At 40.6% G+C, this 18,810-nt stretch overlaps 1 protein-coding gene across 1 annotated transcript in view; it reads left to right on the top strand.

The window, feature by feature from the left end:
* The window catches only part of CLSTN2 (calsyntenin 2), a 393,600-nt gene that overhangs the window by 145,123 nt on the left and 229,667 nt on the right, over positions 1-18,810 (top strand). The window contains exon 2 of the mRNA XM_067301933.1: positions 9,493-9,615. Coding sequence (XP_067158034.1) covers positions 9,493-9,615 — 123 coding nt within the window. The remainder of the gene's footprint in view (positions 1-9,492; positions 9,616-18,810) is intronic.

Genomic DNA, 18,810 nt, shown 5'->3' with positions numbered 1-18,810 from the left:
CTTTGAAAGTCTGCTCAGCAAATGTTAATGCATCTAGCGTGCCGCAGTGCTTAGAGTGTTTGTTTTAGAGATACCTGAAGTGAGAGCTTTCACAGGGAGAAATGCCAGCAATCAGAATTCCCCGATTTTAATATTTCAGGCAATTGAAGAGCCATTATATGTGCAAATATTTTTTTAGTTAAACAGAGCACCCTGCAGCTCTATAACTCTTCGAAGAGGTCTATGTTTGGTGCTATTTGGGGATTACTTTTGCTTTTCTGTGTAATTATTGAATTTTTTTTGTTTCCCATGGCAACACACAGTCTGGATAAATATGTGGATTAGTGGTCTGTATGTTCCTCAGCATTGCTGTAAATACCGGAATTCTTGAGAAGATAGCGATGCCCAGTCCCTGACAGTTGTGTTTGAATCCCTAGGCATTAAATATGTGATTGAATCATCTGATTGAAAACTCTTCAGTGGACCCTTAGTTGTCGTTTCTCTAAAGAACGAGACCTCGCGTCAGCTCTGTGCAAAGCGCGTGCTGTAAACTCTCAGCACGAGAAACAAAGCCGTGTGCTGAAGAGCTTTCAGGCCAAACAGGAGAGGAGGATAAAGCATTTAAGAAAGGCGGCTTCCCACACGTAATGAATATTGAAAGGATTTAAATGATGATGAAATAATTAAGAGGGGCTAAACAAAGGTACCGTCAACTGTGTTGTGAATCTCAAGTCTATTTTTGCTCCGTTATAATATGTCGGCCACTTCCTGGTCTGAACATTTAGACCTATAGTCTGTAATAGTTAAGAATACAGTTTTGCGCTCTCTGTAATCTATTTGTAACACAACAAATATCAATAGATAAATTTGGAAGGACTGGATGCCTTAATCAAGAAGATGAAATCTCTTTTGCATTACTGAAAATATCTTATTTGTGAGCTTAGAATTAGCCTAAGGCACCGAGAGCACAGCGATGTGGTCGGCACCTGAAGATGACAGTGGGGCTCAGTGTAAAGGTTTATTCATGAATGCACATGCACACGTATATTCCAGGTGTGCTTTTCAGAAATGGGGCTTATAAGCAAAAATGCTGCTAAGTTTCACATATGAATATTGTGGGTTGATTTTTATGAAATTTTTAGCTTAGACTGTTTTTCCTGAACAATACAGGTTTGTGTTGACCAAAGAGTTTAGTAAGTTCCTGTTAAATGTTCACATTGATTTAAACAGGGTTAGAAAGAATACCGTCCTCCACCCCAAAAACAAACCCATAGCAACAAACAGACGTAGGAGTATGAACATCACAGACATTGAAACACTTCATTTTTATAGATTATGGGGGAAAAAGATATTTTCCATTCCAAACAACCTCCATTATAGAGTTTTCTCCAGTTTTATATTTAAAATTTTTCAGAATGCCGCATGAGCCAAACCAAAATTTTACTGGTCCACGATATTTAGGTATCCATGTAACACCAGAATATATCTGACCTGAATTCAGAGGTCTGATTGTAGCTAGTGCAGATGTGTATATGTGGATGTATATGGGACAGCTTTGAACGGCCTCATCCAAGGTTGCATGTGCTGCTCTTGGTTGTGCTATAGCTATTTCTCTACTGTTTAAAACTCTTCAGATATGCCGATACACGAATTGTAATCACTTCTGGCAGCAATGTAGAGATAAGGTGTGCGAATGGAAAGAAATGTCATTATTTATCACATTAATCATATATATCACTTGAATGTCTTTACAGCAGATAGACTTGCAGCGGATAGACTAGTGATGAGCGTCTCCGCGGCCCCCTGCCCCGTGCTCCTGGCTGCGCGGGCGCCCGGCCTGCCCTGGGGACTGCGCTGGCCGCGTGGATCGGAATCGTCTGCAGCTCTTCTGCAGGGCCTTTGCAAAAACGGGAGGGGCTTTGGGCCGTAGTAATAACAAAAAATACTGAGACTTATGTAGGTCTGAATTTGAAAGGGGGAAAACGGTTTAGAAACATTTGGTGAAAGCATTGATTTCTTCACTTTGTCTGCTGATCAGAACTCATTCGTTTTTAGAATCTAAGTGGAAAAAACATTTTGTCCTGTTCACTGGTATTGGTAAAGAAATATATCACACCTTTCCGAGTGCCACTCAGCCAGAGGTAAAGGATGGTGCAATTCATAATGTAATATAACCTGCTTGATCAATCAGGGTATTAAAAACTACTTAAAAAAAAAGCCTTATGTCTTGGCAAGGTGGAAATATTGCTTCTTTATTGGTGTCTAATATGGGAAGCTCACTGCTTTATGCACATGGAGGTAGTGTGCTTGTTAAATTTAACTAATCCAAATAGGTTTAGAGTAAGAGTCCTTTTCCCTCCACTCACTGAAAGTCCATTTGAAGTGTGAGTCCAGAGTTCTTACTGAGCCTGAAGCTGACTTTTATTTTAAGTCAGAAATAACTCAATATGTTTATATGTGATTAAAGTACCTATATAGCTACATAAACTTCTAAGCATGTCAGAATAAATATAAAGTAGTTTATTTTACTTTAGAAATAGGCGATAGATTACTGTCTAATATTACCAAGTTCCTTAGACAAGATCTAACTTTTGTCCCAACAGGCTTGTAATGAGAATGAAATAACAACAAAGCTGTACTTCAGAATCTTCACCTTTTCTTACCTAGAAAAAATGTTGCTAGTGAAAGTCATCATTATTGAAAGGCTTTTGCATTGGGGCTAGAATATATACTAATTGCAGACAACTTTCTTGTGCAGTCTGTTTTGTGCAAAATAGCTTTTTACTGTGAAGTATGATCAAACCAGTCCCAAATTGTCTTCAGGATCTCCACTGAGTATTTTAACGTTGCTGAGATGCACTGGTTATAATGTATTCTCTAGCTAAAGAGTTGTGGGGGAATCAGATCAGCTACATCAGATAAACCCTGGTTTAACTGAACTCAGTGTCAAAACTCCCATTGAGTTAATTGGGACAGGGATTTCAAATTACTATTTTATGTAAAAGCACATAAAACATGATAATTTAAAGTCATCTATCTGAAAGTAAATCCAGACTGTAACCAGTGGTGTTTCAGTAAATCAGGCAATGGCATCACACAGAGAACGCAGTGTATTGTGAGACAGTTAGAGGAATAAATTTCTTCTTTACAATTTCTCTTTGGCAAAGCGTATAAAATGTGTGTGCATGTTAGGTCTCCTCTGTGGGTTGGGAACCGAAGCATTCTGATTTTCTGTTGATACAGTCACTCGGTGTTTCTTTCCTAGCACTGAGAAAGATTTAACCCTGTAAAATGCAAAAATTATAATCCAATTTTCAATCACTCTGAAGTCCTTAGGGGTTAATAGACAGGCATGATAAGGAATATGATGCTATATTATGCTGGATTTCACTAATTAGTGATATTTTGCTCTCCTACTTCCCTGCCATTTTCATATCTACTTAGTTTCTTTTCCTGCAAAATGCATTCATCCATCTCCCTGCCTGCTCTGCCTTCCCAAGGCAGACTTAGTCTTTGCCAAACTCCCGCTCTCAGCGTCTTCGGCCACCTCAGCCCACGTCCCCGTCTCTTGGCCACGCTTCTTCCCCAGGCACTGCTCTGTCAGAAGGCAGGTTTTGTTCCTGTTTTTGGTTTCTAGCCCCAGCAATTGCCCAGCAAAGCGTTGCCCCAAACGGGGAGTGCACTGCCGAACCAACAGCATCCGCATTGGGGAGATTTTCTCAGCCATCGTGATCGTGTGTTGCAGATGTCACTATGCCACTTGCATCCTTGGGATTTTGTATTTTATTATTTATTCAGTCTCCTAACAGGGCATTAGAAACACTTGTTCGTTGCTGTACAAGAGCAGGAAGATGTGTGCTGTAGTGCAGAAAATGCGTGAGGTTCAGCTGCTTATATTCTCCAGAAGTTAGTGGGATTTCGAGCATACGTTTAAAAGTCTTTCTGAGCGTCCTCAGCGCCTGTCATGTTTCGAGGAAGGATTTCATCGCTTCAAAGGGCTCACATTAGCAGGCAAAAGGACTTAAAGAACTGAGCTGAGTGGTACGAAAGCCTAAATTTTCTGCCAATTCTACCTCAATCAACACACTCTTTAAGCTAAGAGATAGAGATGAGAGAGCATATTATCAGTACATTTAAATGGAAAATAGATTCATCATACCATTTTGGAAGAAAGAAAGAAAATGTTTGCATTCATAGAGCAGTCCTTAACCCATATAATTTGTTACCTCAAATTTTAGCTTCTTAGCATTTAGAAATCAGCAGCTAATCAGCTAGACGATACTAACTCTGCCATAATGTCTGTAGTCACAGCTTCTAATCTTCACTTTTTTTCCTTTCATAGTTCTTTTGTGAGGTGTTATTTTGGGATCGGTGACAGTTCTAAGCATTTTAAGAAGCATTTTAAGCAACTATCTTAAATTTGGAAAATACCCCTATACTATATTCCTTGTACTCCTGTTGCTTCTCGCCAAGGGTTTTTTCCCCTCTTAAGAAGCATCTGTTTTGGCTTGCAGAAAAGGTGTTACGTCCCTTCACAAGGTATCGTCCTCCTACCTCGTGTCCGTGTTGTGCTCCGGGTGTCATCGTGCTTGTGACGATCTGCCCTAGCCGTGCCCCTAGCAAAGGGCGTTTTAACGGGTAGGTTGCTGGGTGGGCTGGGGACAGGGGCTGGTATTTGCTTTCCAGCTGCTGAAGCCTTGCGGTCGGGGGGCGACGGTCGCGGGGTGCCCGGGGCTGGGGAGCGCGTGGAGGCCCTGCTCCGTGTCCCCACCGCCTGTCACCTCCTTGGGCGCAGCGCCCGGACGGGACGCAAACCGGCGCGTGGGGCACGGGGCACCAGGCAGAGCGTAGCTCGGCGTAGGTGTTGCTTTCGAAGGATCTGCCGGCCTTTGGCTGGCTGGCTTTTGCTGCGTTTCGGGTTTTGTCCTTGGGTTGACTTTCAAGCCCAGACTCGGGGGAGCTCGGGATTTCCTGCAGGCTCCACAGAAGGACTTAGTTTTTCTTTCCCTTTTTTTCCCTTTGGCGTTTTGTGTGTCAAATGCATTTGCAGATGGCACGCAGAGTGGCAGTTTTCTAGGAAGATGGTTTAATTAAATCCAAAGGCTTGTAATCACAGGCTTTGGCAGCATACACTGTGGAAATGCAGTGTAAATGGTGCGTACAAATTTTAATGAATTGACCTCTAACTGTAATTAAGGAAAAAGATTAATTGTCTTATCCTAGCTGCTACAAATTATTTACATTATAGTTTTATATGGATGGCTAATAAAGTATAGGAAGGGAAGGAAGTCAAAAAACGAAGTAAAAGGTAGAGTTCATCTGTACTTTTTAACTGAATACAGGTTTGAATTCATGAAATCCTAGTATGGATTTCAGTTTCTACCCAGCTAGACTTTTAGGGAAATTCAAGCCATGTAGCTTGATGAGAAATGCTTTCAGAGAAGGTTTTTTTGTAGCAAAGACCAGAACATATGTGTGTGTGTGTGTGTTTTTTTTTTTTTTTTTTCCCCCAGGTTTTGAATTATTTTTTCAGTTTTAGAATTATTGTAAGAGTATCGTACAACTTAATACAACTTAAGATGGAAAGCAATTTTCCACGTAGCTCTTATTTATATCTGCTAGATTTCCAGCTTGTTTGCTTTTGGGGGTTTTGCTTGCTATAGTTCAGTGCTCTCATACTTCCTGAAACTGCGTAACTTTTATATGCAAACCTGTATATAAATTTTTTCTATCATCTTTGGCAAATGCAAACCCAAAAATGCTTTTTCCTATCACTTTATTTTATAAAATATGTTCTTAACTTTAAACAGTAATGAGAAACTTTAAAATATTTGTTTTTAACATATTTTCTTCCTTTTTAAGATTAAAATACAAAAATCCCACTGTATTTTGAAGTTTATAAAAGTTCCAGAAACATAGATGTTAATCTCTAAGAGGCTCTAACTAACATCTCAAACAAAATGTTCTTCTTGTGTTATTCTTAAAGGAAATTCTATGGATTTCTTTTTTTTCTACTTAAACATACAGCTTAATATAGCGCTAAGTAGATAGCATAATATGCTTTTTTGTTTTATTTTTTAAATAAATTCAGTGTGGCATTACTAATGATGTCTTTGGAAACTCGATCTAAAGTTTGACCATCTTTGACATAACTAAGAAAAGAATGCAACTTTCACATAGGTTTCAGGACATTTTAAAATAAAAATGGATTGAAATGAGAAGCATAACTGTATATATTTACATTAATATCTGTGGGTTGCAACCATCACATTCGAAAGGAGTGATCCGTTTTTCAGTTACGGCTTTGGATACCTCTCATAATGGTAAAGCTCTTACAAGAGCAGCTTATCTCATGGGATTTCTGTCATTTTCTGCCAATATTTCATGTATATCTTGTCTAAAACACAAACTCTTCCCCTGAACATGAACATAACCTGGATGTGAATGCTTCTTGGTCTGTCTCAGAGGTATTAAATTTATTTTCATACAGTGCTAAAAGATAATTATTTGAAGGTAAGACCTGGAAAACTTAAGGGTAAAAGAAATACTGCTCAAGTTAGAAGAAGTCATGTTTTGTACAGGTCCTGCTCCAAGGGAGAGGAGGTAGGAAGTGGCCAAGTTCCAGGTGATGTTTTTATTTTAAACAGACTAATACTGTAAAAGGAGAGAGAGTACAAAAGGAAGATAAGGGAGAAGGAATTTCATGCTCAGAAAGCAGGCACAACTGCAAGAAATGGTAATTTGTATTTAAATATATGTACTTCTCAAATAGCTCGAAATACAAATCAGTAGCTGGAATGAAACAGGATGAAACTCTTTTGAAATCATTAAAAAAAACAATTTTATAGAAATGCTGTATATGGGTAGGCAGTTTATGCAAGATGCATTGACCTGTGGCTAAATATAGTTGTGAACCATTCTAACATTTTGTAGCTGTCTGTCTGTCTTGGAGGAAGAAATGTGAAGTATTCATTAATCATATTATTTTTAAAAGTACTTTCTTTAAATTTGGTATCTTATGAAAGCCTATATATTGGTGTACTCATTTGGGAAGAGTTTCTATGCTGACATTTTAGTAACCTCTAGCAAAGAAAAAATAAAAAAACACCTAGGCCGGAACAGCAGCCACTAATCTCAGTATTACAGATTTTGCATTTTAAAACAGAACTATCCAAAACAGTGTAAAAGGAGAAAAAATTTTAACAATGTGAAAATATTTGAAATGTAGGGATCTTATGATGCAAGCAAATTGTTTTGCCCTCCCATAGTTAGATTTAAAAATTTCTGTTATTTTTAAAGTTTCTAAGCCACAGGCTACGTGAAGCTTGTGCAGTAATGACTGCTGCTTTGAAGTTGCACATCATAAGCACTTGCAAGCGATACCAAGCTTGTACCGCGTTTTGTTCCTGTTTTACCCTTTCTTTCTACCTCTTATGCCAGTCTCCAAAGTCTAGGGCTAAGCTGCTGCGCTTGTTCCAGAGCCCGTCCTTCTCCTTCTGCTCCAGTGCAATATAGGGAATTAGTTGCTGTCACTCATTTGACTTGTTACTGGTCCCGGGACGCTAGTGGAAGAAAGACAAGGCTTGCAGGAGTCCCGTTCCTGCGTGCTGAGGCTACGCCTTCAGCAAAGCGACATCGAAATTCTCCTGCAAAGTCTCTTGTGGGAGGAAGGAGGGGTTTTGTGAAAGCTCAGGCAGCTGTTTAAGACCACCCTCTCGATCAGTTCTCAGCCAGAAAGGAAAGCTGGCTCTGGGACTGTAATTTCCAGTTGCACAGGGACTTCGTGTCTCATGCAAACTCCTATTTCCTGGCTCGTTACCGGTAAATGGTACCACAGGCAGGCAGGAGCTCGCCTCCGCGGCCATCAGGGTCTCAGAGAGGCGGCGGAGCGCGGGCAGAGCCTATTCCACGTGTCTGCATGTTTCCGGTGAGCCAATTCACGTATCCAAATCACAAATACTAAATGGTTCAACTGTCCTGCAAATCGGACTCTCAGCTGCTGTACCAAGCTCTGAAATTGCATCCATCACTTCTCGTATTGCAGCATCTAGGAGGCTTTTAGCCTTCATCCCCCTACGTAAGCTCACCCATCTCCTCGGGCTGTACGAAAGTCATTACCAGATGAAGAGAGTAGAGTTCCCTTTTTCCCATTTCACCTTTCCCTGCCACATACCCAATTTAATTTTCCCATTGCTTAGTTATTGCATAAAATGGGTGAAAATGCTGTGAAAATAATATACCTTCCTCTGAATGAGTGTATGTTCCAATGTATAAAAGAAGTCAAAGTTCTGCTATCCGTGGTCATAAAATAGAATGATTTTGCTCTCAAAGGACCTTGGCTCATTCTTCCCGGATTTATGGCTCCCTAGTGGTTAGACAAAGGAATAAGAAAGAAAAAGAATGAACTTCAGTTTGGCATAAATGTATTTCTTTTTCAAAATAGCCAGGGAACAAACAAACGTGTTGATTGCACAGCTCCTCTGCGGTGGCTGGAGCCCTCTCCTTTGCCTTTGATGTTGAGACTGCTTTCTTCTGCTTTGAAGAAACTACCTGCAGGGCAGTTGGGAGGGTGTGCGCCCTTCACCCTGCAATGCGCTTAGGGTAGCACCGCTGTATTATTTCTGTAATAGCTCCAAAAACGCAATGCTCAGACTGTGGCTGAGGGGACAAAATGCTATTTATAAGCATAGCAAAGCCAGGGCTCCTACAAACTAAAAAGCAAGAGTAATTCACGTGATCATCTTCATAGGAGGTGTTTGGTGAGGGGGAGGCGTATGGGAGGGCTGCAAGGGTAAGATGTTCAGGTGATCTGCGGCATATCCCCAGCTGTGACAGAGGCTTGCGTGCGACCCTGCAATGTACTGTGAGACCAGGTTTCGTACCATTCAACAACCACAGTTGAAGGACAGATTTTTCGGGAAAACTTTGGAACCCATTTAACTAAAGCTAGCTGAAAGGAAAAGAAGTGGCTTCCTTTTATCAAAGTGATTAAAATTCAGCAGTTTAATTTTTTTTGTCTAAAAAGTGCAGAAAACAAATGTCACTTTCAATATTTTTCCAAAGGGTGGTGGGTGGAGACCAAGAGCCCAGGATCTCAGCTGCCCTCCTGCTTGCCCTCGAGTCATGACAGTGTTGTTTTCCATAGACATCCTTTCTCTTGGATCAGACTTTTACCACAGAAAGCAATTTCTTGAAAAAATGTCTGACACTAATTATGCATGACAGTTGGGAATAAGTTAAAATTATTTTGAAAATTGGCTTTTTATTTTGGTGTCTTAATGGGAGGGATGTCTATTAGCTTTATTTTTCTCGACAGTGAATTATGGTACACTACACATGTTGCTTTGGTATAATTTTTGAATGTTTATAAAGTACTTTGAGATTCTGTAAATGGCTTTTTAGTAATAACATTAATTTTGGAAATATATTAAATCCTTTTAAAAATAAAATGAGCTAATTGGGTGTAAAACATGAATCAAATCAATTAAGCATAGTATTTCTTTTCTTTTCTAGTGAACAAACACAAACCCTGGATTGAGACATCCTACCATGGGATCATAACGGAAAACAACGACACTGTGATTTTGGATCCTCCTCTCGTTGCTTTAGATAAAGATGCGCCTGTTCCCTTTGCAGGTAGGAAGATACCGTGAACAGCAGCGTTTGAGTTTATGGACTGCATTACAGAGTTATTCACATCTGTGAGGAATTTATTGCTGATTTACTTATTATTTATAATTATTCATTAATATTATTTATTATTATGTAATCGAAAGGACCTGTTTAGAGGTTGTATCTGAGGTCTGTGTGCTTGACCATTGGCCTATGGACCTCTAAATGAGATGTCTTTTACAATCAATCAGTTTGCTCACTTGTTGTGAAGCAGAAGTGATTATAAACAGCATACTGCAGCAAGCCTGTGCTATCACCATGCTTTTTACTGAAAACACAGGATTTATATAATGGACTTTGAATTCACCTTAATGGAAACTAATCATTACAACTGCCTAAAGTAATAATATGCAGCTAATTTTGTTTAGTAATAACAGCCCTTGCTTCCTCTCTTCCTGTTCCTGTCCCTGGCTGAAACCTGGCTGTGGGCAAATTAGGTGACGAATATTTGAATTTGCTCAAATTGCATAATACTGTGTTAGTACTTTAAAACTGTCAGAACTTGGACAGAAAATTTAATGGAGGTTTTGAAGATTTTTGCTAAGATTGCTGTATGATAGATGTATGCCATATAGAAGATTTACCTATATTAAGTCTATTTTTCCTGACACTTATTCTGTCATATTATGAGCTCCCTGAGCAGAAAATAGTACTTTTACACTCCAAGCAGACTTTCTGTGTAATTCCTTGTTTCATTAAAAGTATATTTTTTCAAAGAGAGTAGAAAAGTAAGATTTGAGCTGTCCTGAAGATCCTAAAAAGATGCAGTTATTAAAAATCTTTACATTGTGCAAGAATGTATATATTGTAAAAGAAAAGGAGCTAGTGAAGACGCGTATGCTCAGAATGCTCTTGTGCAGTACGGTCATGTTCAATAAGCCCTAAGTCACAGTGCTTGGCCCAAAAAGCATTTTACAGTGTCCTTTAGGAATTGTTATTAGCCATTTTCCCCCAAAGTATATACTGTTATTGACTCATTCCCTGCCAGACAGGGGTTCACAAATGTTTTTATATATTGCACATTTTTTAATATCAATATTGTTTTGTGGGTCATGTTCCCACTGGTTCTTGGTTGTACAGAACACTTTTCTTCCTCAACTACATGCGTGATGGGGATGTTCAGTAGAGGGAACTAGACTAAATCTAGTCGGAAGTACAAGCCTTGAAGAGGATACACCACGGATGCAGCAACCTGAGCACTGAACGCGTCTGTCTGCCCGTCTGTTTCTGTGGTACCAAGTTACTTGCTAATGGAGGCATATTCACTGTCCATTCAGAAATAAATAGGCAACCTTTAACTGAGAGATACTAATTATAATCAGAGCAGGAATACTTCATACAAAGATGCTGAGGATAACGCATCTTTCTCATTCAGTTACTATTTTTTGAAGCAAAGTATTTCTTTTTCCAGGAATTATATTTTAATGCATTTATCAACAAGCAGCTGTATATTAAACAAAAACTGTGGAACCAGGCTTTGAATGATAAAGAGTTAGCTGTGGTGTATTTGGTGCAAATTATTTTCTGTGCTGGTAACTTTCCCATGTATATGCAATTCATTCTTTCAAATGTATGTGAGAAACAGGAATGTGAACTTAGATTTATTTTAACAAGGATTTCATCTATCTGTGAAATCTTCAGGTCATGTATTTAGGAACGAAGAATGATTCAGAGCACAAGGCATCCATGATGCCCCTTTTAGGAAAGCTCTGTTTCATGTTTGCGTCAGGTACTTGCACTTTTTGCTCAGGTGTGGAAACTTTATTCTGCAATATATTATATTAGTCTTCAGTTTTACCAGAGAATCAGAGCTCCTTCCACATTACCCTGTTAATATTATCAGGATTTCCTCCAATTATTGTAGAAAAGCTTTTAGATTTATAGCCTCTTGAAAGACTTTCCATGAAAAGTTTTAAACAAAATGGGCCCAGATTCAAGAATGTATCATCAGGACCGAATTTCTGACGTGGGCTTATGTATGTACTTAAATCTCCTTTGAGCAACCTAGATTAAGCCTAAATGCGTATGGTTTCTTCCTCTAGGCCTGCAGCTGGTGCGATAGTTTACCCACAGGTTGTTGGCTGTTCACCAGTGTTTGTGTTAGCTTGTAGTAGTAGGCGTTTGATTTCAAGTGAGTATTCCCCTTAAAAAAAAGCTGTGTATCCTTTCAGCTCTTACATGGTGTAAGTCCCATAGAAATATAAAATCATTTTTTGCCATTGAAAAAAAAACGGAAAGAGAACTGTGTTAACCACCAAGTCAATGTTCCTGGCGATGCCTGTATAGCTACGTAGCTAAATGTTATGTGAACAGTGTGATCTTCCTACTTTTCTTAATTTCTTCTGTGCCTGATTTTTAAGTGCTTGGCTTCCATGAATGATAGACTGGGAAAAACTGTGGGGTTTGTTGTTGAAGGGAATGCCGGGTCACGGCAGGGGAGACACAGTTATTCCCTTTGTGTATTTGTTGGTACGCCTCTGTTGCATGTTTAGCGCTGGATACTGTGGGAGCGCAGCGCTTTTGGAGTGTGTGTACGTCCGGGTGGTTCGTCCTTGCGGTTACGGCTGCGGCAAGGACAGCTTTGGAGAGGAGCTGGGTCGAGATTGAGCCTGAAGCTGTGCGGCGTCGAGCAGGGCGAGTGGAGGGGCTCAGGAGCGGAGGCCAGGCTGCGCGCTGGCGCTTTGCTGAAGCCTCCGCGCGGGCCCCGAAGAGCCGCGAGCATCGCCTGAGCCCCCGCGCGGGCACCTGCCCTTTGCTGAAGCCTCCGCGCGGGCCCCGAGGAGCCGCGAGCATCGCCTGAGCCCCCGTGCGGGCACCCGCCCTTTGCTGAAGCCTCCGCGTGGGCCCCGAGGAGCCGCGAGCATCGCCTGAGCCCCCGCACGGGCACCTGCCCTTTGCTGAAGCCTCCGCGTGGGCCCCGAGGAGCCGCGAGCTTCGCCTGAGCCCCCGCGCGGGCACCTGCCCTTTGCTGAAGCCTCCGCGCGGGCCCCGAGGAGCCGCGAGCTTCGCCTGAGCCCCCGCGCGGGCGCCCGCCCTTTGCTGAAGCCTCCACATGGGCCCCGAGGAGCCGCGAGCTTCGCCTGAGCCCCTGCGTGGGTGCACACCGAGCGGGCCGGCAGGGTGATGAGAGATGAACGGTCCTGCAGAATAAGAGACGAAGAAGGAGGAAATGAAGGAGGTGTATTTATTAGCCAGTGACCTGAAACCCTGTGGTGAGAGTAGGAGCTAAATGTCCCGATTAGGATGCAAATGTGATTTAGCAGGCAGTTGTTTCAGCTAATGTGTAAAGGGAGCGGGGAGCGCTGCCAGCCCCGCGCGCGGTTCAGCGGAGGTTGCGGGGCGGCGATGCTGGTGACAACGTTGTTCCTGACGCCTGTTCCTTTCCCTTCTCTTTGACGAGTGAGGTAAAGCTGCTATTAACCGTGTTGCCGGCCCCTTCTGTTAGTGCATTACTGTCCTTACGGTGCCCATCGGGCACCTATTCGGGGAGTGGTCACCAGAGGAAATGACAGTCATATCCTACACTTTCATTCGTCTCCTCTCTGCCTAATGGTTAAAATGTAGGGTTAAAAAGAGGTCTGTGTTTCCGGGGAGGGCTCACAGGAGCGCTGGAAAGCTTTTTGAATGTGCCTGGGCAAATGCAGGCTGTCAGACGTGATCAGGCCCATTTCGTAACTGGAGTGTGAAGAATTTCACAAGATTCCAGTTAAGTGTCTTTGGTGTCCCTTAATCTGATGAATTTATTGTGAATTGAGCAATAATTGGAGTATATGTAAAATCATAGTTCTTAGAATCATTGTATGAGCTTGCTTTCTTTAATGCAAGTAAGTTTTTGCCAATCTCCTAGTTTTGAGCAAAAGCTTGAAAATACTGTCACTAATGGTTAAATGCCAGAAAAAAAATAAGATCTCCAAACTTTATTTTTGCAGTCCTGACTTGAAAGTGACTTTTGCACATGTGAGGTTGTTGAGATACAACTGATCTTTAAAATGGCTAGGCTTACCATAAGACCTTGGATGCAGCCTCGTGCACTGTATCACAAAAAAAATTCATGAAGAACCTGGAGCTCCTATAGAAGCAGGTTATGTCTTCCTTCCTCCTTTCCAAACAGTGACACATAGATGTAGAATGGTTTTACTTGTTATCTACTTTAGGGAAATCCATTGGAAGAATCTTTTTTTTAAAAAAAAAAAATTCTGCCCAAGAAGGAATGCAACTTAATTAGACTTGCACTAACCTGCAGGGTCCGCCATAGAATAATCAGCTGTCACACACTAGTTGTAAGGTTGGAAATCAAATCAAGGATTTGACTTTCCTGCTTAGGAGTGATTTGGGTAGAAAGAAGGTGAGATCAACTGAATTGATTTGACAGTGGTCCATTTCTATGACAGCGAGAAACCTTTGCCAAATGCTGTAGTATTTTGTAAGGCTATTTGTGTTTTAATACACCAACTCTGTTTCATCAGTAATGTGCAAAGATATATCTGAAAGGAACTTCAGGATGTCACCGGTCCATCCTCCTGCCCAAGGCAGGGCCCATTATACCTGTGTCAGTCCTGATAGATAGTTTTGTGTCCCTGAATCATAAAGGCCTGTAACGACAGAGACGTGGCAGCTTCCCGGGGCAGCCTGTTGCACACTTCACCGTACCCACTGGTGTCCACAATGCCGAGCCTGAACCTTCTGTGCTGCAATCGCAGCCCGTTCGTTTTGGTCCCATCCACCACGGGTGCGCAGAGCACATTATTCCCTTTCTTTTTTTGCAGCAGCCTTTAATGTTGCTGCCTGAAGGCACGGGGAGCGTGTTAAACAGAGCATGGGCCTCAGCTGTCTGCCATGTTACTGATACGGGACCAAAATGGAGAAATGGAAGGCAACTTGCAGAGCAATGAGATGATGAGTGCCCTTTTCACCTTGAAAGTGAGGAGCCTAACTCTTTGCTGTGCCACCATCATTAGCCTGATGCAATTGCCTAAGTGCAGTGTGCTACACCAAGGTCAAGCTGGACACAGCTTTACCACATTTAGTTGGGCCCATTAGTCTTAAGTCAAATTCTCAATAGATTTGCAGATAGCCTTTTTAGAAGAGATCAGCTGTGGGTCTGCCTGGCTCCCTACACGCAGGTGCTCTGTGCTCCTCAGGCTTCCTTTGCAGGCGGACTCCCAGGCTCTCACTACCATTTTGGCTGTACTAAAACCAATATAAAGGATAAGTAGACAATAAAAAGAGCATAGAAGGACATTTGAATATTCACTAAACTACAGACTGCATCCACAAACTCTCATATATCATCACTGATATGTTAACAGCTCGCAGGAGTGTGTATGCTCAGCTGTACCCCAGCAAATCCAGTAGCTGTCATCTCACTTGTATCCAGGGGCTGAACACAAAATCCCATTTCTCTGCTTCAAAAAGTGAAGCTGTCAGGCTTTCTTGTTTGTTTGTTTTTTATTGATAAGCAGTGGCATTAATAATGGAAATAGTCTTTTTGGTGCAACAGTAAAAATATGGAAATTGTTCTTCAGAGTGTGACTCTGAATACTGTCGTTTTTAACTTTCACTGTCAGCAAGGCATAAAACATGCTGTCAGTTTTATGGTGCCCAGAATTCATCGGTGTTAAATATTTTACTGTGATAATGATGCATGACCAAAAAATCTGAACCTTAAATTAAGCTGGGGGTATTGCAGTTGTTTGTAACAAATCACCTGCTGAATTTTTAAATTTCTCTTTTAGAAGGGTTTAATGTAGCTTAGTTAAGACCGTGGCCATGAAAGGCCAAAACAGGATCTCCCATTGCTGATCATAAGGCAGGACAGGATAAAGGATCCCAGGAGATGGGGCAGCAGCAGGGTGGGTTTCTGAGACGCCGGCTGCAGGGACCTGCAGGATGCTGGTTGCCGTCCCTGGATGTTTTGTTCGGGTGATGGATGCTCAGCCTTCAAGTTAAGAACAGACCAAAAATATCACTCTTACAGTGACCTCTGTTGGTTAGTTCCTGAAACTCAGAGACGAGGGGTTTGTTTTGTTTTGTTTTGTTTTTATTTTGGTGGTTCTGAAATTGTTGGGGTTTTTTGCCAGTTACGTTTGATTGCCTTTCTTAGTCATTTTGACAGTGATAAAAAAAAAAAAAAAAAGCCACATTAATGTCTCAACAGAAAGCTAAAGGTTCAAGGATTCAGGCTGTTCTGGTAAAGCTTTTAGTAGCGGCTGAGTTGTCTAAGTGAAGAAGTGGTAAGGAAAAAGTTTAGACTTTAATGCGTGGACAGTGAAGGTAAGATGCTTCTGGCATACAAAACAGTAATGAATGAGAACATTAAAATACACTTTATTTATTACACCTAAACATGCTACATTATGTGAAGACAGAAAGAAAAGTGAAGTAAGTGATTGTGCTTTGTTATATTCACTTGGGCTTTTATTACTCTTTTATACTTATTATGGAAAGTATTCCTCTGATGTAAATTGGAAGCATTTTGAATAGTTGTCTCCACCAGTAAGACTTGATCTTTGGAAACCAAGGGCAGAATATTGCTGTGGTTGTGCAAAACTGCACATGAAGACAGGGACAGAATCTGGTGATTCATGGTGCTAAAGTATCATGCTAAATAACCACTTAATTAAATAACTGCTTAATTAAAGCAGATTATAACTGAAGTTGCCAGACAGATAGCATCTGTCATAAAACTTCTGGGCTGTCGAGGACACGAGAGACAGCCAAAATGGGAAGTACTGGAATTGTCCGACCTATCGGTCCCCAAATCGGTAGTTGCTACCATGCACTGGTTATGGCTGAAGCTCCTGCACCATACAGCTTCTTTGAAACTAATGAAGCCTTGCCACATGAATGCCATTACACTTAATCAAAAATCCAAACTAATGAAGCCTTGCTATATGAATGCTATTACATTTAATCAAAAATCCAAACTTTAACAAATGTAATGTTGTTGTCATCAGAACTAGGGCTAGTGATAACTAGGTAATTAAATAAAACAAAACTTCCTACAAAAAAAGAAAAAGCTGCTGTATTAAATTGTTTATTCTAAGTAGCATAGATCTTAGCCAAATTCAAAGGAATCATATTGTGGGAATTATGAGTTATTACTCTGCAGCCCTGTCCTGCCAGGGGAAACTGAGAGATACAGTTTTCTTGGACCCTTCTGCTGATCTGCTAGAAACCTTCAGCTCCACCTGTAAGGTCTTAATTGTCTGCGGAGGTTAGAAATGCAATATCAAGTCATTGATAATTCTGGAAAAGAATTGTTTCAGCTGAATTAAATCCAGAATTTTGATAAAAACTTTGTGCACTGTATTCCAGCAAACTCTGGTGAAGATAATGCAAGCTCTGTAACATATCGCTAATAAATAAACACAGCTTTTTAGTGACATTTCTAAGAGGAGTCTTGAAGAGAATCTTGAATCAGTAGTGTTAGCCTCATAATGATACTGCAGTCATTCATCCATCTGCGAGGACACAGCAGCGTACAGTGATATCAAGCAATGCCACTGTCTAGTTATGCTCGTGTATGAACTATATACCTGAATTTGCCATTGAAATATGAAGTAATTTCAATGAACTGTGTCCATTACTTTATTTTCAGCAAAATATTTTAAAAGTCCTTTCAGGGATCTTTTATTTTGTTGAGTTTTTTTTTTAAACAAAATTTTTCTGGGAGGGAATGTTTTGGAGTGAATTATTAAGAGTGTGAATTGCTTTTTGGAAGTTATTTTGCTGTATATTTAAGCATGGATTCTACACACTTCTGTAGTTCTCCAAAACAAGAAGTGAAGTTCGCTCAGTTGTGATTGTGAATGTGCCTGGAAGGACAGTATCAGAGTCAGGACCCAGCATCTTGCGTTCTAGGATGTGAAGTGACTAGAAGCCTGTTAAAATAGGACTTTCATAGTCTAAGTACGCTCCCAAATTCATATGGCAGATTAGAATAAAAACTTAAGATTTTAGTTAAGAGTAGAATTGCTGTTTGATAGTAGTGGCCTCATGCTGATTTAAAGCACTATGTAATTCAGGTAAATAAATATTCACCTCTGTAAATCCTCTGTATTGGGGCAAAAAGGATGAAGAATAATTCTGTTGTTATGGTTTGAGTGACGCTTTGAAGGCTGTCTTGGGTTTAAATAGGCTCATATCTTCTTAGAATAAGTGCTTGTCAAATATGTGTAAGCACATGAGAGAAGTAATAAAAAATAATTAAAACCCCTCTAATTAGATCTCTTTGTCATTATGCTTACAGTGAATAGCATACTGGCTTGATAAGTTCTGACAATTGCAGGTACAAATAAGTATTTCTAATAATCTAGATGTATTCGGACATTGATATGAATTAAATAATTTGAAAAATGGTAATGGCAAGCATAATTCAAAGGCAAGAAGCGGGACTGCAAGGACAGGTTGAAGCAAACAAGTGTGATGTCCCTGTTTTATTTTTTTCTTGTGTCTATTCTTTAGCTGGTATTCAAGAAGTAGTCAGCTAGACCTGGCCATTCAAAATCTGTGGCCATCATCTCTTCCGGCAGTAAATAGCATAAAGGACTCTGGGGAGGGAGAGGGGAGCAAAGCAGAAGGAGGGCGACCTTCAGAGCCAGACTGCACAACCTCCACTCTAATGGCCTTCTTTATCTTTTCATTCTTTCCTTTGCCAGACCAATAATTCAATTACATCTATATTCTTCAGTTCTTTTTGTCTGTGTGTTTTCCTGTTTTGTCATACTCTTAGGTGAAAGATGAAGAATTTAAAAAAAAAAAATTGTAATGGCATGAAGTATTAGTTATGCAGGCTTGGAAAAATCATTTATAATACCCTGAAGTGTTAACAACATAACAAGTGGACTTGGAATCTGCACCGCTTAGAAGTTTACTCTGAAAAATTGGCACCACAAGACTCCAGTTTGCTTTAAAAATAAAATCAATAAGCTAAATTTGGTGGAAAAATGTCATGTTGAAATCTATTCCCTACAGTGGAAATACTTGAGTTATTGTAAGTCAGCAGAGGGACACGTAATTTGTCTGGAATGGTTTCTAACTATTAAAAGCATTTTAAAAGAAGAGCCTAAGTAGGAGATTATTTAATTGTTGAAGTTTATTTTGCATATTGGTCACCACTTCTCTTTGGGAATTCTCAGCTATCCTCCCCATCTTTTC

The sequence above is a fragment of the Apteryx mantelli genome, chromosome 9, assembly GCF_036417845.1.
Source record: "Apteryx mantelli isolate bAptMan1 chromosome 9, bAptMan1.hap1, whole genome shotgun sequence".
Lineage (NCBI taxonomy): Eukaryota > Metazoa > Chordata > Aves > Apterygiformes > Apterygidae > Apteryx > Apteryx mantelli.
The sequence above is the reverse complement of the archived record's forward strand: the minus strand, read 5'-3'. Positions and strand labels throughout refer to the sequence as shown.